The sequence below is a fragment of the Ovis canadensis genome, chromosome 2, assembly GCF_042477335.2.
Source record: "Ovis canadensis isolate MfBH-ARS-UI-01 breed Bighorn chromosome 2, ARS-UI_OviCan_v2, whole genome shotgun sequence".
In the NCBI taxonomy this organism is placed as follows: domain Eukaryota; kingdom Metazoa; phylum Chordata; class Mammalia; order Artiodactyla; family Bovidae; genus Ovis; species Ovis canadensis.
This window is the reverse complement of record NC_091246.1, coordinates 48,183,449-48,205,042: the sequence shown is the minus strand read 5'-3', so window position 1 is coordinate 48,205,042 and position 21,594 is coordinate 48,183,449. Positions and strand designations below refer to the sequence as shown.

Sequence of the window (21,594 nt, the reverse complement as noted above, 5' to 3'; positions counted from 1 at the left end):
CTCTATATATAAGAGGCAAAAAAACCCCAAATCTGAGAACTCAACACCACATTGCTCCTGGAGTTTCATTGTTCTCTAACCAATTTGCCTTCCTTTCACCACCTTTCATTTGTTTTTCCTGGAGTGTTTAGTTTTAATTAGCAGGAGGATTATGCGCTTGTTCCTTATTGTCTAGAACAGAAAATCAGTCATGACTCATTTTTGTAGTTCTCAGAAACATACCACAATGCCCAGTGTATGGTCTACATTAAATAAGTTTTTTTTTTTTTTTTTGACAAAGAGTAAGGGAGGAAAAAAATAACCTCGTATCTAAAAATGTTAATTTAGTATAACATAGTAGTTAAGAACATACTGCTTAAAGTCAACACTCAGTTTGAATTTTAGCTTCACCATCTACTTTCAGTGTAAGGTGAAAAAGTTACCCAACTCCTCTGAGTCTCAATTTCCTATAATATAGGTATGGGAGTTCAATCTCTGGGTTAGGAAGATCTCCTAGAGAAGGAAATGGCAACCCACTCCAGTACTTTTGCCTGGAAAATCCCATGGACGGAGGAGCCTGGTAGGTTACAGTCCAAGGGGTCGCAAAGAGTCGGACACAACTGAGCAACTTTATGGCTATGACTATGACTGTCTCTCTCATAGGGGGAGTAAAACTGAGGTAGTATATTTAATGCATTTACCCCAGTACTTGATGAGAAACAGCTAGTAAATATAGTTCCTAGTTATATTAGTGATAACAACAATAATTATCAAGTATCGCGATTTGTTTCTTATCCTCACAGGGAACTCTGCCCTTAAAGACAAAGAAGATCAATTTGGGAGAACACCACTTATGTATTGTGTGTTGGCTGACAGACTGGATTGTGCAGATACTCTGCTGAAGGCAGGAGCAGATGTTAATAAAACTGACCACAGCCAGAGAACTGCCCTCCATCTTGCAGCTCAAAAGGTGAGAAGTCAAATTATTGTGAAGAGTAAACCTGCTTTGTGGTATTTGTAAATTGATTAGTGGAACTGTGCAATGGACAGATGGTAAAGAAATCTCCAGTTTATAACTTTATTTTCATATGTTTTCTCAAAAAAATGCAGTCTTTAAACTGCAGAGAGTAAGCACAGATAACCATCACTTATTCAAGTTCCTCAAGCAATGAAGTTTATTTTCTTATCTAAGATTAAGCTGGGGGAAAGCAAGTAAAATTATATGGATAGTATGATTGGACTATGTTAAACTATATTTCAAGTCAGTTTATGCATTGGAAAAGGCAAAGAAAGAAAGAAAACTACCACACACTAAATTGTCAGTAGTTGTTGGGTTTGGGAATTTCCTGGCGGTTCAGTGGCTAGGACTCTGCGCTTCCATTGCAGGGAGCATGGGTTTGATCCTTGGTCAGGAACTAGCTGCAGTCCATGGGGTCGAGAAGAGTCAGAAACGACTGAGCGACTTCGCTTTCACTTTCATGCATTGGAGAAGGAAATGGCAATCCACTCCAGTGTTCTTGCCTGGAGAATCCCTGGGACTGGGAGCCTGGTGGGCTACCGTGTATGGGGTCGCATAGAGTCGGACACAACTGAAGCGACTTAGCACCAGCAGCAGGAACTAAGATCCCAGAAGCCATACACATGAAGCACAGCCTAAAAATAATAATTGTCAGTAGCGTTTGGATTGAAATAATGGGAATATATATGAATTTTAGTACTTCTCATTGTTTAAAATGTTTTCCTTAGTGAGTGTTACTCTTACAATAAAAAGCTGTAGTCTTGTAAAATATGTGGCATTAGAAGCATAAAAGAAATTTATTTTCTGAAATGTATTTTCAGTTTTTTTTAAAATCTAAAACTATATTGCTAGTATAAATTTTCAAATTTTTAAAGGCTTATTAAGAGCTCAGCTTTTTTAGGATTAAGCATATCAAAAATTTTTTTAAATGGGAAGCTTCTAAACTTATTTGAAGATTTTATTTACCTGAAAACAGTTTTTCTCACCATGAAATTTTGGTCTATAAAATGTATTTCTGGTGCCTGGTATTTTTCTCTTTGTTCTTTTAGATACGTATTTTTGGAACAAAAAGCAATGAAAATTAGTTAGATCCAGCAGAAACTATTAGTTATTTCCCATTAAAAAATGTGAACCAGATATAGCTGATTAATTGAGGGGTTAGAAAAATACCTTTTCATTAGTTGAAAGCATAAAAAAAGATTGACATTAAGGTGTACTTCTGAATATGCTACTTATATGCGCTTATCAGTTGGGTTTGTAAGGTTATTTCCAAAGTTATTGCTCTTGAATCTGCTTTTCATTACAGTAATTTAAAAGAATTCTCCCTCATTTTCAATCTCTCTTTTAACTACTGCTGGGGTATCTATAACCTTTCACCTAAGCTTGTCAGCTGTTAAAAGTATTCAGTCAGGAAGGGTAACTCTATTTAACTTGTTATCATAAAAAAGTAAACATTTCAGATTGGGAATAGCCCCAGTATTAAGAATTTAATACACTTTAGATGTTTTTTCATTGTGATTCATTTAGGTTTAAAACTCAGCTTCAAAAATGTAAGGGGAAACTAATTGCACATTAAATGGATCATGCGAGAAAAAAAGAGTCTAAGAGTTGATGATCCAATCATGTGACATTTTGTAGAGGTACAATGTGAAAAAGTTGAAAGGGGAGTGCACAGCCAGTCGCGGGAATTGTTCAGTCTATCAGTGAGGTGCCGCACATCGTTTCCATTCGCTTTTTGTTTCTCCTTTATTTTTTTTTGGTAGTGATTTCTTTAGTGTCAAAGAATAAATAGAACTATGATTTACATGTCACAGTTTACATAACTGATTTTTATAAATAACAACTTTCACGGTCTCGCAACTATCTGATAATTATGCATTTCCCCCGTCTCTATGTTGCTGTGTGTATTTGTGTGTTTGCCAAGAGTCATAATACATCTTTAAGTTATACTACTATTAGTAGAATACTAGTTAAGTTATACTGGTATTAGTAGAATACTAGTTAAGTTATACTGGTATTAGTAGAATTTCCAGAATAAGGGTGATAATCATTCTTTAATACTCTACTCTGCCCACATCAAACCTGGGTGTTGTGTTTGGTTTTGTGTGTCATGCAAAGGCACCATTATTTAGAACCAGAGATAGTATAGTTCAAGCAGGAATAAGATGGTGGAGGATCTAGAAATAATTTTCAAAAACGGTTGGAGATGTCCCAGGTCTGTAGCCCAACCTGCCTTTCAGCAGTCACAGACACAAATTCTCTTTAGAGAAAATAGCTTCACCTTAAACTTCCCATATATATTCAGCTCAGTTCAGTCGCTCAGTCGTGTCCAACTCTTTGCAACCCCATGGACTGCAGCACGCCAGGCCTCCCTGTCCATCACCAACTCCCGGAGTTCACTCAAACTGATGTGCATTGAGTCGGGGATGCTATCCAGCCATCTCATCCTCTGTCATCCCCTTCTCCTCCTGCCCATATAAATTAAAACAGACCAAATATGATCTCACAGTGAAAAATCACCAAACACATAGGGAAGCGATGTACTGTCAAGGAGAGTCAGTGGAAACAATAAACAAATTTCTATCAAAAACATTAAAAACACAATATAAAGTAACCAGATGGAATATTTAATGGAATATTTAAAGATACATAAAAAGAAATATTTAAAGATATAGAAAAGGAAATCATAGTAAAGAGCTACCAACCAGACACTTTCGTGACTAAGCATAAGTTCTCACCATGAACCCCTATTTTTGAACAGCTTGTCTGCCAAAAGCATCTGAAAACTTAACAAATATGTTGTTTGAAGGCATTGGAAACAGTCAGCACAGGCAGGATCATTCAGAGAAGGGAAGCTTGTGAAATTAGCTCCACATTCATCCTGGCTTTTTCCTTTAAGGCGTTTTCCAAATTGGAATGTAAAAGAATGCAGCCCTAGCAGGAAGCAGGATTCTTAGAAAGATGGAAAAATCCAGGTGGAGTTTGGTGTTAGCAGTAGATGGAACTTGAAAAGCAAACCCTGAAAACCTAAGTACAGATTCCTCACAAGTCATTAGCAGCTACTTTGGAAGAGGATAAGAATGGAGGTACATAAAAGCTATTATAGTTCAGGCCAAGAGAGAGGAAGAGTTGGATCCAGGAGATAGAGTTGCCAAGTATCTGCTCTGTATCATGTTTATACACCTAGTAGTTGTTCAGTTGCTCAGTCGTGTCTGACTCTTTGCAACCCCATAGACTGCAGCACTCCAGGCTTCCCTATCCTTCACCAGCTCCTGGACCTTGCTCAAACTCATGTCCATCGAGTCAGTGATGCCATCCAACATTCTCATCCCCTTCTCCTCCTGTTTTCAGTCTTTCCCAGCTTGAGGGTCTTTTCTAACGAATCAGGTCTTTGCATCAGCTGGCCAAAGTACTGAAGCTTCAGCCTCAGTCCTTCCAGTGAATATTCAGGACTGATTTCCTTTAGGATTGGCTGGTTTGATCTTGTAGTTCAAGGTACTCTCAAGTGTCTTCTCCAACACCACAGTTCAAAATCATCAATTCTTCGATGCTCAGCTTTCTTTATGATCCAATTCTCACATCTAAACATGACTACTGGAAAAACCATAGCTTTGACTATATAGACAGACCTTTGTGGGCAACGAAATGTCTCTGCTTTTTAATATGCTGTGTGGGTTGGTCATAGCAGGCATCTTTTAATTTCATGGCTGCAATCACGATCTCCAGTGATTTTGGAGCCCAAGAAAAGAAAGTCTCTGGTGCCATTGTTTCCCATGTATTTGCCATGAAGTCATGGGACCAGATGCCATGATCTTAGTTTTTTGAATGTTGAGTTTTAAGCCAGTTTTTTCACTCTCCTCTTTCACCTTCATCAAGAGGTTTATCTTTAGTTCCTCTTTGCTTTGTGACATTAGGGTGGTGTCATCTACATATCTGAGGTTATTGATATTTCTCCCAGCAATCTTAATTCCAGCTTGTGCTTCATCCAGCCCAGCATTTCGCATGATGTTCTCTGCATAGAAGTTAAATAAGCAGAGTGACAATATACAGCCTTGACGTACTCCTTTCCCAGTTTGGAACCAGTCTGTTGTTCCATGTCTGGTTCTAACTGTTGTTTCTTGACCTGCATATAGATTTCACAGGAGGCAGGTCAGGTAGTCTGGTATCCCCATCTTTTTAAGAATGTTCCACAGTTTGTTGTTGTGAGCCACACAGTCAAAGGCTTTAGCGTAGTCAATAAAGCAGAAGTACATATTTTTCTGGAATTCTCTTACTTTTTCTATGATCCAGCGAGTGTTGGCAGTTTGATCTCTGGTTCCTTTGCCTTTTCTAAGTCTATCTTGAACATCTGGAAGTTCTTAGTTCACGTACTGTTTGAAGCCTTCCTTGGAGAATTTTGAGGACTACTGTGCTAGCATGTAAAATGATGGCAATTATATGGTAGTTTTAACATTCTTTGGCATTGCCTTTCTTTGGGATTGGAATGAACTGACCTTTTCCAGTCCTGTGGCCACTGCTGAGTTTTCCAAATTTGCTGGCATATTAAGTGTAGTGCTTTAACAGCATCATCTAGAGAGAATATTTAAAAATGAATAATATGTCTGCTGTAAATAAGTACTGTCAATACTGAGCCCTATTAAACTTCACATCCCTTTGTTTAGAGAAGTTATCTGATATTTTGGATACCAAATATTCTTTTCAAGTATTGTCTGTCTTAATTCTATTATCTGTGAACTCAAAAGTGCCACTTATGTAACACTGATATTCATATATATGTGCATGCATGCATACATTCAACATATGTTAAAAACTTACTGTATAACAGGCACTGTGCTAGGCATTGGAATGCAAAGATGAAAGACATGATTCCTGCTCTTAAACTGCTCACAAACACCATGGATAAAGATATTAAATAACAAAAAAGATATTAAGTAACAAAGTTGGCCTATCTACTGTAAAGTATATATACTTACATGTGATATTAATTTACCTAAGTGTTTTATAAATTTCAACAGCCATAACATGTAAGTAGTCATTGCCATTATTACTGACCCAAAGATTAACCATTTTCATTTATTATTTATTATGGTTTTGGGTTTTTTGTGATAATGAACTATGTTGTGGTATCTTAGGTTGATTAATAGGAAAAACTCATGTTTGCATAGCATCTCATTCATATCTCTGTTGGAGCCCCACTGTCTCGTATGTGTGATAATTATTACTTACTTGTGTCTTTCCCACCAGGTTGGAGTTCCGGATGAGAGACTTGTTTTATTTATTTTTGAATCCCCCAGAATCTAGCACAGTGTCTGATTTGTCTTGGTTGAATGAATGAATACATTTTGTGTCACTTATATAGAAAGTCATTATTAATACAAATGCTAGACATTTTGTTTGTTAGAAACGTTTATCCAATTTCCAAATACATACATGGTAAAAGCTTATTGAACTGTGTTGATTGACTTAGTTATTCTGACACATACTTTTCTGGAAACAAATTACTATTAGTCCAAGCAGCTAAGGAAATTATACACATGAGAATAAAATTAATCTCAATATACTGTATGTTTGTACCTAGTTTGTTTTTCATTTAGCACACTCAGTTTAATCCAAGAAAGAAATCAATCATACCTTTTCTGGGTTTCTTACAAAAGATATCTGTTAGAAATGTTTTGATTCAGGGAAGCTACTGTTTCTCTGATTTCAACAGATACATTTATTTATTGATAAGGATAAAAAAAAACTTTAGCAATCTCACTAAATGTCAATAATTGTGCATTTTTAATCTTCCAGGAGGTTATTAATTTGGCTTCAAGAAGATGAATATTACCCACCCACTTTGAAAAATTATATCATGTTAAATACACAAGCCTCAGGTTGTGGTTGAGTGTTCTTTTTTTATTCATAAAAGAGAATTCTCAATTCATCTCTGAAAACTAAATATTAATTTTCAGTTTTAAAAATATGTTTGCATGTTAATGCTTTAAAAAGTAAAGAAGAGTAGAATACCTCTGAAACTTTTCTGGAAAAATTAACACCAACAGCATTTGGTTTCCTTATCTTACACTCATATACAGATGTCTCTGTATACTTGAGACGTATGCACTAGTATATATGTGTTATACCTCATTAAAAATCTATTATTAAAAAAAAGATAAAATATCCAGAACTTTGTGACCATTATTTGTAGTTAAGCAAAAGGAGAATGGAAGCAAGAATGGTTCCTAGCCTAGACTTTTTTGTTGTTATTATTCATTGTTGTAATTTCTTAATTTTTATTTCATATTGGAGTTAGTTGATTAACAATGTTGTGTTAGTTTCAAGTGTACAGCAAAGTTATACAGTTATACATACACATGTATCTGTTCTTTTTCAAATTCTTTTCCCATTTAGGTTATTATGGAGTACTGAGCAGAGTTCCCTGTGCTATCCAGTAGGTCCTTGTTTGGTTATCTGTTTTAAATATAGCAATATGTATGTGTCAGTCCCCAAATCCTAATCTATCCCTCCCTCCACCACCCTTCCCCTCCAGCAACCCCAAGTTCCTTCTCTAAGTCTGTGCGCCTATTTCTGTTTTGTAAACAAAATCGTTCGTATCATTTTTTCAGATTCTGCATGTAAGTGAAGTAATATGATATTTGTCTTTGTCTGATATTTGTATGTAGTCTCCGGGTCCATCCATGTTCCTGCAAATGGCATTGTTTCTTTTTTTATGGCTGAGTAGTATTCTGTTGTATATATGTGCCCATGTGTGTACCACGTCGTCTTTATCCGTTCATTTATCGATGGACATTTAGATTGCTTCTATGCTTTGGCTACTGTAAACAGTGATGAAATGAACATTGGGGTGCATGTCTCCTTTTGAACCATGTTTTTCTCTGGATATCTTCTCAGAGGAGTGGGATTGCTGGGTCATATGGTAACTCTATTTTTAGTTCCTTTAGGACTCTCCGTACTGTTCTCCATAGCAACTGTACCAATTTACATTCCCACCAATGGTGTAGGAGGGTTCCATTTTCTTCATACCCTCTCTATCATTTATTGTTTGTAGACTTTTTAATGATGGCCATTTTGCCCGATGTGAGGTGATTATCTCGTTGTAGTTTTGATTTGCATGTCTCTAATAATTAGCAATGTTGAGCATCTTCTCATGTGCCTCTTGGCCATCTGTATGTCTTCCTTGGAGAAATGTCTGTTTAGATGTTCTGTCCATTTGTTGATTGGGTTGTTTGTTTCTGGCCTAGGGTTTTAAGCACTCAGGTCACATTTCCCCAGCCTTCACCTCAGGAGCTATTTGGAAGCCTTGTATCTATGCTGTAATCCAGTGGTTCTTAAGTATGAGCACACAGCAAGATGACCTGGAGTGTTTAGTGGGTGCTCCCAGGCATCTCTGTGACTGTATTCACTCAGTCTGTTTAAAACCAGTTTAATAAGCACTCCCTCTCCCACAGACTATAGCCAGTGGATATCTGAAGTGTAAGCAAATGGGGTTTTAGCTCTTGGTGTGCTTCAGGTGGCTCAGTGATAAAAGAATGCGCCTGCCAGTGCAGGAGACACAGGTTCAATCTTTGGGTCAGGAAGATCCCCTGGAGGAGGAAATGGCAGCCCATTCCAGTATTCTTGCCTGGAAAAATCCCATGGAGAGAGGAATCTAGTGGACTCCAGTCCATAGCGTTGCATAGAGTCGAACACTGCTGAGCCACTAAGTACATGCTTCTAAAAGAAGGCACCAAAAGGCATTTGCAATGCCCACATTACATAGAAAATCTGATCTTATAAAACCCTTATATTCTGGAATTTTAATGATTGCTCAAGACCACCTCTGGACTGAGATGGGCTATGTTAACAACCTTTATGTACTATTCCATTTGACTTCAGCCCTAGCTTAGCTGCCTTTTCTGGCAGAGAGTCTTAACCTGAAAAATCTTAGCTTCATTACATTCTAACTTCTTAGGTTTCCAAGCCAGTATCAAGTTTGTCCTCTTCTGAGTACTTAGAAACTATATTTAAACCTGTCTGCTGGTTTTCCAGTTTAGAACCTGATTTCAAATAATTAGGGTCTTTGAATTGAGTGTTCCAACCAAATGAGTGTTTCAACCAAAACTAAGATTGGTCTATTTTTAAACAAATCTGAGAATTGAAATAAAAGCCTGTCCATTCTTTAATACTTTGACTATAGTTAATGCACTTCTACTTTCATAGTTACAAGGAACAAAATGTCAGCAAATCTTGATAGATATCACTACTTCTGAGTTGTTCTAACATAGTACAGCTCCAAGCCACCTGATGCAAAGAGCTGACTCAATGGAAAAGACCCTGATGCTGGGAAAGATTGAGGGCAGGAAGAGAAGGGGTTGACAGAGGATGAGATGGTTGAATGGCATCATCAACTCAGTGGATGTGAATTTGAGCAAGTTCCAGGAAATAGTGAAGGACAGGTAAGCCTGGCATGCTGCAGTTCATGGAGTCGCAAGAGTTGGACAGGACTTAGCAGCTGAACAACCATAACAACATAGTTCGAGTAAGAAAAAAACCTTCATAGTAGCCTCTTAGCAATTAGAATAGTTGAATATTAACTGTTTTCTATAGAAGTAAACTGAGGTCTGGTTTGAGTTCTTCAAGGCCACTTTTTTACTTGCAGATTTAGGAATTATCTCGTTTTTCTGATTCCCAGCTCAGTGCTCCTGGTAATGCTCCACTGAAGGAGAACTTACTCTTCTGCAGCTTACTTTTTCAGACCCCTGGTTCTGTCATAGAGAAATTCTGAAATCCAGCTTCCCAGTCATCTCCCTGCCAAAGTACCTAAGTCTTTCTTTGTCCCTTCCTTCCTTCCTTCCTTTCTCTTCTGACAAAGCAAAAGACTTTATTGGAAAGAAGTGCTCAAGCAGAGAACCATGAAGTAAGGGAACCCAGGAGAACTGCTCTCCAACGGGCTTCTTTCTTATGGGCCAGATTCAGAATTTAAACCCAGAGCTAATGCCTTTACATTAGTTTTTTTCTTCTTCTTCTTCTTTATGTTGTAATACGTCCCAAACACAGAAGAACAGCCTTGCAGGCTGTGTTTTGAAAACTATGTCGCTTGCAGCATTGTGTTTCGAACGTGATCATGTTTTCTACTACCATATTCATTTTCTAATCATCTTTATCTCTTCACTGACCCCCACTTTTACTAAGCCATGAAAATTCAGGCATCTGCTTTCCATGACTAGAGATCCCCACAAGCCTAGATTCCCATGGAAACCAATCAGAAACTAAAAGGAAAAGAAAGAGTATATATTGAATTTCCCTGAGACCTACAGCTTGTTTTTCATTAGACTCATGCTGATTTCTTTTAAACTCTGGGCATGGGGCCAGTGAATATTTTTACAGCTGATAAAAAGGAACTTCAGATCCATTTACTTTCATTTAAACTTCTAAAAATTAATTTTGTATATAACATCAATTCCAAAGAAAATGTGATCATTAATTTGCTAATTACCTTCTTGTGTCTTAGAACTGTATTTGTTCATATAATTTTCTCTTCTTGTTTTTTGTACATTTTACTGTTCAGAATTGAAATGAGAGGGAATCAGGGGGCTCATTATTCCCAAAATATGAATATTGTCAGCCCCTGGACACAGCATTTTCCATGTGACCAATCATAGACCTCTTTATAGCTCTTCTGACTATGAAGCTTTTCCAAAGGCCAGATAATCATTTACTAATATAATAAGAGAAATATAACCAAAATGCTAAACTAAGGGGGTATCAGTTTGGGAACGCATGTAAGAATTAAAGATTTTAAAATTAAAAAAATAAATAAATAAATAAAAATAAAAAAAAAGAAAACCAGGGAAGAGGCACCTGGGGAAAGCAAATTAGAACTGTAAATAAGGCAGTCAGAATAGTCTTCACTGAGATGGAAGCAGTCACATTGGAAGCAAGACTTGTAGAAGGTGAGAAAGTAAGCCATGTAAATAACTGAGGGAAGAACTTTCTTTCATTCCAGGCTGGAGGAACGGTCAGAACAAAGACTTAAAGTGGGAGCATGCCTGGAATATTGGAGGAGTAACAAAGAGGCTAGCATGGTGATAATGAGTGAGCGAGGGGAGAGTAGTCGGTCATGAGGACAAGACAGAAATGGGTGCCAGATTCACTAAGCCTTTCGGCCATTGTCAGGAATATGTTTTTATTCTGAACCAGATGGAGGAGGCATTGGAGGGTTTTGAGGAAAGAAGTGATATGATCCGACATGTCTTAAAAATAATCATTGTGGTAATTCCTCTGGCGATCGAGTGGTTAAGATTCACTTCTTCCACTGCAAGGGGCACAGGTTCGATCCTTGATCAGGGAACTAAGATCCCACATGCCACGGGGCATGACCAACAGTGTAATAATAATAATCATGATGGCCAAGTGAAGAAATTTTTCTCCAGTTTTACTATTCCTTCACTCCTTCTTCATAGAATGTTTTCAAGTCTCTGTTCCATCCTGAATCTTTCACCATATATGTATTTGGAGACCACAATTTTAAGTCTAGGGGTGCTTATTGTTACTGGGTTGATTGTTTCTAAGCCATAGCAGTAGACACTGCTTGGAAATATTTTTTAAATAAAAATACAGTTTTATCATTTCCTATTCTAATTCAGGACTAAGTTTGGTTGGTTGTTTATGTGTGTATGTAGTTCTTTGGTTTTTTAGACTTACCCACTGTTATCTTACATTTCTACCCCTTTTTCTTACCCAGCTGAGAATGATGGAGTATCATATCTCACACACACACACACACACACTTTATTTTTTACCTTGTTTACTGTCTTATACTCTACCGCAATGTAAACTCTATAAAGTTAGGGATTCTTTTGGTCTGTTTTATTCACCATTTTCTTCCTGTTGCCTAGAACAGTGCCTGGTACATGGTTCATGCTCAAAAAATGTTCATTAAATGAATGAGTGTGTTTCTAAAGTTACAGCTTCATTAGCTTTCCAGCATTCCCTACATTATGTATGCATTTTTAACTAAAAACATGTACTGACTTTCCAGTTGTCTAACAGAATATTTTTTAAAGGAACAATAGATCTGCTTTGCTATCTCTTTTTCTCATGCAACCCTCCAACCCCACCCCAATGACTTTTGCTTGTTCTTCATAGAATACTTTCTCTCTTGAGACTGTATTTCTTTTTTCTTTTTTTCCCCTCTTCTTCTGGTAAATAGCCATAGACTGTCCATTTGAACTGACTCTCATTGGAAAGTGAGTCAGTGTAGCCTAGTGGAGAGCGAAGGACTGAGTATTTGCATCTCCAGAATGTTTGTATTGACAAATGGCAGTCAGTTATTGACATTTATGTCCCTTGGTGATACTTCAATTGGCTTATCTTTGCTGGTCAAATGCCTTAATTGTTCTGGCCTTTAATTCAGTCAACGTTGGAGTTAGAGCAGAGGGGAAAGAGAAGGAGCAAGCCTAACGGAACATCAAGCTTGAGCTAGGAGGCTGCTGGCAACGATCAGCCTGTCATAATGTTATGATTTGTTCATTTTTATACCATTTATTAGCCTTTACTTGTTGTGCCATTTGGCCTCCAGGGCAGATAAAGTGCTGTCTAATTTGGTAGGTTTGCTTCTGTCAGAGCAGCCTCGACAGGGAAGGTGTTAGCTGCAGTGACAAGTAATCAATAGCTGTCGTTGTCATGAGGAACGTGAGCAGTTGGGCCTTTCATCTGGAGGATTAGAGGTCTAATTGGATTGAGAATAGGGAGGGTGGGCTGTTGGGTAACCCTGTCAGCCTTGTGAAGCTGTCAAATGTCGGCCTTATTCATGGTGAAGGGAATAAGGAGCGTGTGCTTTTAGAATTGAGGGGGAAGGCATGTGAAAGCGCTTTATACGAAAGGATGGATCCTGAAGTCGACGTAGCTAAAATAGGCTCCCTTTTTTATTTAATTAGAGATCCCTTTGGGTAATAAATCTATGTAACGTTAAACGATATCTTCAAGCGTGGATGTGCAAACACACACACATACACACAATACAAATCTACATTGGTTCTTTTTGTCTTTGATCACACTAGAAGGTAAACTGCTTAAGTGGAGATTAGAAATGAAACTATAGGGGAGAGATTGCATAAATTGACATCTCATTGTCCGAACTAACAAGTGATAAAGATTTTAAAGTGTTATTAAAAGAAAATGACAGAGACATTAAAGGATAGATGAGTTAACAATATATTTGATAGTATTTTTCTCCCATACTCATTTAGAAATATTATTCCTTATAAAACAAAATCTTTCATTTACTCCTACATGAACTAACCCAAAAAATGAAGTTATGCATTAGCTAAATTGTTCCTTCCAAATAATACACAATTTTTTATTTCTTAGTGAATTAGAACAGGTGCTAGAATTGGATTTAAATGATACCAATGCTATTGTGTCTAATTCAGGCTCAAAATCACTTCTCTTGTATATCCCTATATACTTATGCTATTCTTCTATATGTATCATGCATTTGTAGTATGAATGGAGAAAGTACTTGGAAAAAATGAGTTAGTTTATTCTCTAATGTAGAGAGATCCTATTACCACCTCTGCAAAGCCAAGTAAATGACTTTAAATTTCAGTAACGAACTACGAAACGAACTTAACAGTGATAAATGGTAAACATTTATGTTTCCTTATACGTACACTACGTACAAATTAAATTCAGTGCATTTTTGTCATTCAAAAGCATATATAATTTTTAAAAATGCTTCTGTAGTATACTGAGTACTTAGAGCATTTGTAAGCATTATTTATACAGTATATCTTCATGAAAGCTTGAATAAAGGTATGTTGACAGTAATGTCAAGAGTGTGTGAATAAGTATTTGTAGGTTATGGATTATGTCTTCAGCCCATCCCTATAGCTCCATGGTCTCTTTGCTATAGTCATTCAAAGCTCTGCTGACCAATTTGAAATGACTCAAACAAGTATGCCAAAAGAACTGAATGATGTACAAACTAGACACTGCGTAGATGAACCCAGTGACCCCACTAGGCCTTCAAACTCTGAGAGTCATTATCATTACAAATATTTTGTTAAGTTCTTCCTGCCTAAGTGCTATCTTGAAGAGTCTATTATAGTCCATAAAGATTCTATTCTTTATAGTCCATAATGCATATTATAAAAATTCTCAATACTGCTGACTAAGCGTTTAGATTTATTATTGAAAGTACTTGTTTTGTTTGATCTAAGTTAGGAAAATTTTTAAGTTTCAAAGCAACTCTCCAAGGGTTGCAGAAATCTCTCACATTTCATGCAGTTCTTCTATAGTTACATCTGTGAGAATATAATTGTGACCACATTTTTCATAAGCGAAATTGCTCACAGGAAATGGTAGAAGCAAACTTGTTGTCCTTGCAAAAGAAGTTTAACATTTAAGTAGCTAGATTCACATTAGGGTGTTTGATCAAAACATACTGTCTGTGACCAATAAGTGGCATCTTTGCTGTTGAAGTCACATTAGGTTACTTTATTGCCTTGTAACTCCTGATAATCTTATTGATTCTTTCATTTAACAAGTGTTTATGCAAAAGCCTCTATGCTAAGTTTCAGAAATAAACCATGAACAGGACATGATCCTGCCCTCCAAGACTTCATAGTTTAATGGGAAAAACAGATAAGGTAAACAAATGGTACTTAGACGATATAATATGCTCAAAATTCTCCAAGCTAAGCTTCAACAGTACAGGAACCAAGAACTTCCAGATCTTCAAGCTAGACTTAGAAAAGGTAGAGGAAAGTGAAATTGAAAGTTGCTTAGTCCTGTCCAACTCTTTGCGACCCCATGGACTATATAGTACATGAATTCTCCAGGCCAGAATACTGGAGTGGGTAGCCTTTCCCTTCTCCAGGGGATCTTCCCAACCTAGGGATTGAACCCAGGTCTCCTGAATTGCAGGCGGATTCTTTACCAGCTGAGCCACAAGGGAAGTCCAAGAACACTAGAGTGGGTAGCCTATCCCTTCTCCAGTGGATGTTCCCGACCCAGGAATCGAACTAGGATCTCTTACATTGCAGGTGGATTTTTTACCAACTGACCTATAAGGGAAGCTCTTAAAGGCAGAGGAACCAGAGATCAAATTGCCAACAACCATTGGATCATAGAAAAAACAAGAGAATTCCAGAAAAATATGTACTTCTGCTTTATTGACTATGCTAAAGCCTTTGACTATGTGGATCACAACAAACTGTGGAACATTCTTAAAGAGATGGGAATATCAGACCACCTGACCTGCCTTCTGTGAAATCTATATACAGGTCAAGAAACAATAGTTAGAACCAGACATGGAACAACAGACTTGTTCCAAATTGGGAAAGGAGTACGTCAAGGCTGTATATTGTCACCCTGCTTATTTAACTTCTATGCAGAGTACATCATGAGAAATGCCGGGCTGGATGAAGCACAAGCTGGAATCAAGATTGCCGGGAGAAATACCAATAATTTCAGATACGTAGATGACACCACCCTAATGTCTCAAAGCAAAGAGGAACTAAAGAGTCTCTTGATGAAGGTGAAAGAGGAGAGTGAAAAAACTGGCTTAAAACTCAACATTCAAAAAACTAAAATCATGGCATCTGGTCCTATGACTTCATGGCAAATAGATGGGAAACAATGGAAATAGAGACTTTTTTTCCTTAGGCTCCAAAATCACTGCAGATGGTGACTGCAGCCATGAAATGAAAAGATGCTTTCTGCTAGTCAAAGCTATGGTTTTTCCAGTAGTCATGTATGGATGTGAGAGTTGGATCATAAAGAAGGCTGAGCATCGAAGAATTGATGCTTTTGAACTGTGGTGTTGGAGAAGACTCAAGAGTCCCTTGAACTGCGAAGAGATCAAACCAGTCTACCCTAAAGGAAATCAGTCCTGAATATTCATTGGAAGGGCTGAAACTGAAGCTGCAATACTTTGGCCACCTGATGGGAAGAACTGACTCATTGGAAAAGACCCTGATGTTGGGAAAGATTGAAGGCAGGAGAAGAAGGGGACAACAGAGGATTAGATGGTTGGATGGCATCACCGACTCGATGGACATGAGTTTGAGCAAGTTCTGGGAGCTGGTGATGGACAGGAAGGCCTGGTGTGCTGCAGTCCATGGGGTTGCAAACAGTCAGACACAACTGAGCGACTGAACTGAATTGAGACTATACTATTCTTGTGTTAAATCCTAGAAGAGGAATAAGCTTAGGGATATTGTGGAGAAAAGTGAGGGGCACCTAAGCCACCATGGTGTGTAAACAAATAGCATCTGCTAAGTGGAGAGAGAAAAGAGGTAGGGAGACCACTTCAAGAATATCTTGGAGTGTTGTTGGCAATTTGGTTTCTGGTTCCTCTGCCTTTTCTAAAACCAGCTTGACATCTGGAAGTTCACGATTCACATATTGCTGAAGCCTGCCTTGGAGAATTTTGAGCATTACTTTACTAACGTGTGAGATGAGTGCAATTGTCCGGTAGTTTGAACATTCTTTGGCATTGCCTTTCTTTGGGATTGGAATGAAAACTGACCTTTTCCAGTCCTGGGGCCACTTGCTGAGTTTTCCAAATTTGCTGGCATATTGAGTGCAGCACTTTCACAGTATCATCTTTCTGGATTTGAAATAGCTCAACTCGAATTCCATCACCTCCACTAGCTTTGTTCGCAGTGATGCTTTCTAAGGCCCACTTGACTTCGCATTCCAGGATATCTGGCTCTAGGTGAATGATCACACCATTGTGATTATCTGGGTCGTGAAGATCTTTTTTGTACAGTTCTTCTGTGTATTCTTGCCACCTCTTCTTAATATCTTCTGCTTCTGTTAGGTCCAGACCATTTCTGTCCTTTATCGAGCTCATCTTTGCATGAAATGTTCCCTTGGTATTTCTAATTTTCTTGAAGAGATCTCTAGTCTTTCCTATTTTATTTTCCTCTATTTCTTTGCATTGATCACTAAGGTAGGCTTTCTTATCTCTCCTTGCTATTCTTTGGAACTCTGCATTAAGATGCTTATATCTTTCCTTTTCTCCTTTACTTTTTGCTTCTCTTCTTTTCACAGCTATTTGTAAGGCCTCCCCAGAGAGCCATTTTGCTTTTTTGCCTTTGTTTTCCATGGGGATGGTCTTGCTCACCATGGAAAAGAATATATAGTCTACTGTATATAGATCATTGACTATGAGGTATGAAATATGGAGAGATGATATTGGGCAGGTAAAATGGAGTCAAACCTTAATGGACCCTACATGGAGAACTGGGAAAGGACTTGAAATTTTACTGAAGGGTTTTATTTAAATATGATTATATTGGGCTGAAGGAAATGGATTTGCAGCCAACTCACCAATGCCTTTCTGATCACCAAATTCAAATTCTTTTCCTAAGTCCTCATCTTCTTTGGCTTCATTGGTACATTTGACCTTTTTTATAACCGTCTCCATGAGTTTCTTTTTCCTGAGTTGTATTACCTGTTACAGTGGCAAAAATATTGCACTAGACTCAGAAGTCAAAAGACCTAGATGGATGACTTAGGTTCTATTCCTTTATAACTAAGTGATTTGGGGCAAGTTTTAAGCATAATTGCTCTGGGCTTCTGTTTCATATTCTTTAAATTTGTGATAATACTAATCTCAAATGATTCTAATGCTTAAATCATGAATTTGAAAGGACCCTTTGTTTCTGCTAAGGGATATATAGTCTGAAGAGACCTGACTTGAATCTCAAAGTGATAAGTCTGTTAAGTTAGGAAAAGCATGTATTCAAGCACATTAAATGAGTCACTTCAAAGCTAAAATTATGAAACAACCACCAAGATAATCAGGTAACAGTTCTGAGAATCTTTTATTTGATCTTCCCTTATGAACCTTTGTACTTTTTATCCTGTATTGTGATTATTTATGAACAAATCAAGTGTTCTGGAGTGCTATCAAAGTTATCTTTGTATCCCCTTGCAATCATTTCACTAAATAAGTGTTAAATATTTGTGTATTGGGAGGAATGAAACAAGGAATTATTGTGCTAGTATTGTAAGAATTCGTTCTGTATACAGTTTCATATTCAAATCCTTGAATCTATGTGTTCTTTCATTTTCAGCTTTGCAGACATGTTTAAAATAGCATTTACTCTGTAAAACCTTGTATTACCCAAACTTTAGGATTTTTTAACAAAATATAGCATACCCTCTTTGGCAGCACATATATGAAACAAAATGTAGTATTTGACTTACAGTGAGAGAGGAAAGGACAGAGCCGTGATACTGACCTCACCTGCTTGGTCAAGGAAAAATAAGAGAAGTTGTGTTACCCAGTTTGTTGTAAGGGTTCAGCGGGAGGGGATGTTGCATCATGTAGAGATTATACTTGATCTGTAATCAAGGATAGCTATCATCAGCACAAGACCCAAAATAAAATAGTTAAGTGGTACTTATCTGAATGGTCAAGACTACCTAAATGTGTCTTCGATCATCAGGTTGGTGCAGTGTCTGTCAACCATCTAGAGAGCTTTTTAAACTTAAGAATGCCTTTTCCGTTTGCAGCAACATGGATGGACCTAGAGATTATCATACTAAGCAAAGTAAGTCAGAAGAAGAAAGACAAATACCATATGATATCATTTATATTGGAATCTAAAATATGACACAAATTAGCATATCTCCAAAACAGAAACAGACTTACAGAGATAAAGAACAGGCTTATGGTTGCCAGGTGGGAGGAAGGGTAGGAGATTAGCACATGGATGCATAAACAACAAAATCCTACTGTATAGCACAGGAAACTAATGTATTCAATATCCGGTGATAAACCATAATGGAAAAGAATATGAAAAAGAATATATATGTATATATAACTGAATCACTTTACTGTATACAGAAATTAACACTTTACTGTACAGCAGAAATTAACATTATAAATTATACTTCAATAAAAATATTTTTAAAAAAAGAAATGAGAAATAACAACACCTGTTAATGATGGTGTAGCTCATTTTGGATCATCCTTCCCACAAAATTCATTTTAATACTCTGGACAAAATTTAAAAACAACTACCTAGAGGAAGTGAAGAGTGAACAGAAGCATGCTGAAGTTGGAGAGGAATAAACTCTTGGAATAAGTAAAGACAAGGAGGCTTTGAATGGGTTTCCAGTTTTATCACTGGGCCTAGTCAGTTCTTCAAGGAAGAGGAAAACTGAATAGAAGTCTGCACTGGTGCTACTTGTGAGGAATCAGAGGACAGCATTTAGGATGATGGCTCCAAATCAAGAAAGGTATAGCATAAAGCGTTTGTTGCTCAGTCATGTCCAACTCTTTGTGACTCCACAGACCATAGCCCACCAGGCCTCTCCATCCATGGAATTCTGCAGGCAAGAGTATTGGAGTGGGTTGCAATTTCCTTCTCCAATTAAAGAATAAAAGTACTCACAGAAGTGGGGCTCTGAATTCTACATAAAAGCTACCAAAATCTTTAGCTGACCTCTTATCAAAACTTTAATTGCTACCTGCCCATACAAGAGAAATAGTTTAGAGTTTGAATTCAGACAAGTTGACTGACTGTTTAAAAAAGAAATCAGTACAGGTGTACCTTGAAGATATTGCAGGTTCAAAGACCACTGAAATAAAGTGAATATCATAATAAAGCAAATCACGTGTATATTTTGGTTTCCCAGTGCATATAAAAATTATGTTTATACTGTAATCTGTTAAGTGTTCAATAGCATTGTATCTTAAAAAAGAAAGTATATACCTTAATGAAAAAAGACTATTGCTGAAAGATGCTAACTGTCTTCTGACAACACAGAATTGCCACAAACCTTTTCTTTTTTAAAACACACAATATCTGATAAGCACAAAAACGTGAAATGCAATAAAATGTTATGTCTATAATCTTTCACTAGTGGTAAAGAACCTGCCTGCCAATGTAGGAGATGTAAGAGATGTGGGTTTGATCCCCTGGAGGAGGGTATGGCAACCCACTCTAGTATTCTTGCCTGGAGAATCCCATGGACAGAGGAGCCTGGTGGGCTGTAGTCCATCGAGTCACAAAGAGCCAATCATGACTGAAACGACTTAGCATGCACACACAGAATCCAGAGTCTCATTTACAGTGTGTAAAATGTTATCTAAAATTATTAGACATGCGGACAAATGGGAAACTGTGATCCCTACTCAAGAGAAAAGGAAAATCTTTTTCCAACCAAAGATGATCCAGATGTTGTAATTAGCAGATGAGGATTTTATTTTATTTTTTTTTATTTTTATTTTTTTTTAATTTTTAGTTTTTTATTTTTTAAATTTTAAAATCTTTAATTCTTACATGCATTCCCAAACATGAACCCCCCTCCCACCTCCCTCCCCAGAACATCTTTCTGGGTCATCCCCATGCACCAGCCCCAAGCATGCTGCATCCTGCGTCAGACATAGACTGGCGATTCAATTCACATGATAGTATACATGTTAGAATGTCATTCTCCCAAATCATCCCACCCTCTCCCTCTCCCTCTGAGTCCAAAAGTCCATTATACACATCTGTGTCTCTTTCCCTGTCTTGCATACAGGGTCATCATTGCCATCTTCCTAAATTCCATATATATGTGTTAGTATACTGTATTGGTGTTTTTCTTTCTGGCTTACTTCACTCTGTATAATCGGCTCCAGTTTCATCCATCTCATCAGAACTGATTCAAATGAATTCTTTTTAACGGCTGAGTAATACTCCATTGTGTATATGTACCACAGCTTTCTTATCCATTCATCTGCTGATGGACATCTAGGTTGTTTCCATGTCCTGGCTATTATAAACAGTGCTGCGATGAACATTGGGGTACATGTGTCTCTTTCAATTCTGGTTTCCTCGGTGTGTATGCCCAGAAGTGGGATTGCTGGGTCATAAGGTAGTTCTATTTGCAATTTTTTAAGGAATCTCCACACTGTTCTCCATAGTGGCTGTACTAGTTTGCATTCCCACCAACAGTGTAGGAGGGTTCCCTTTTCTCCACACCCTCTCCAGCATTTATTGCTTGCAGATTTTTGGATCGCAGCCATTCTGACTGGTGTGAAGTGGTACCTCATTGTGGTTTTGATTTGCATTTCTCTAATAATGAGTGATGTTGAGCATCTTTTCATGTGTTTGTTAGCCATCCGTATGTCTTCTTTGGAGAAATGTCTATTTAGTTCTTTGGCCCATTTTTTGATTGGGTTGTTTATTTTTCTGGAGTTGAGCTGCAGCAGTTGCTTGTATATTTTTGAGATTAGTTGTTTGTCAGTTGCTTCATTTGCTATTATTTTCTCCCATTCAGATGGCTGTCTTTTCACCTTGCTTATATTTTCCTTTGTTGTGCAGAAGCTTTTAATTTTAATTAGATCCCATTTGTTTATTTTTGCTTTTATTTCCAGAATTCTGGGAGGTGGATCATAGAGGATCCTGCTGTGATTTATGTCTGAGAGTGTTTTGCCTATGTTCTCCTCTAGGAGTTTTATAGTTTCTGATCTTACATTTAGATCTTTAATCCATTTTGAGTTTATTTTTGTGTGCGGTGTTAGAAAGTGATCTAGTTTCATTCTTTTACAAGTGGTTGACCAGTTTTCCCAGCACCACTTGTTAAAGAGATTGTCTTTACTCCAT

The 21,594-nt window shown here is 37.4% G+C and overlaps 1 protein-coding gene across 2 annotated transcripts in view; it reads left to right on the top strand.

The window, feature by feature from the left end:
- The window catches only part of INVS (inversin), a 138,708-nt gene that overhangs the window by 18,127 nt on the left and 98,987 nt on the right, over positions 1-21,594 (top strand). For both annotated transcript variants that reach the window (XM_069576059.1, XM_069576056.1), the window contains exon 3: positions 783-949. In XM_069576059.1, the coding sequence (XP_069432160.1) occupies positions 783-949 (167 nt within the window). The remainder of the gene's footprint in view (positions 1-782; positions 950-21,594) is intronic.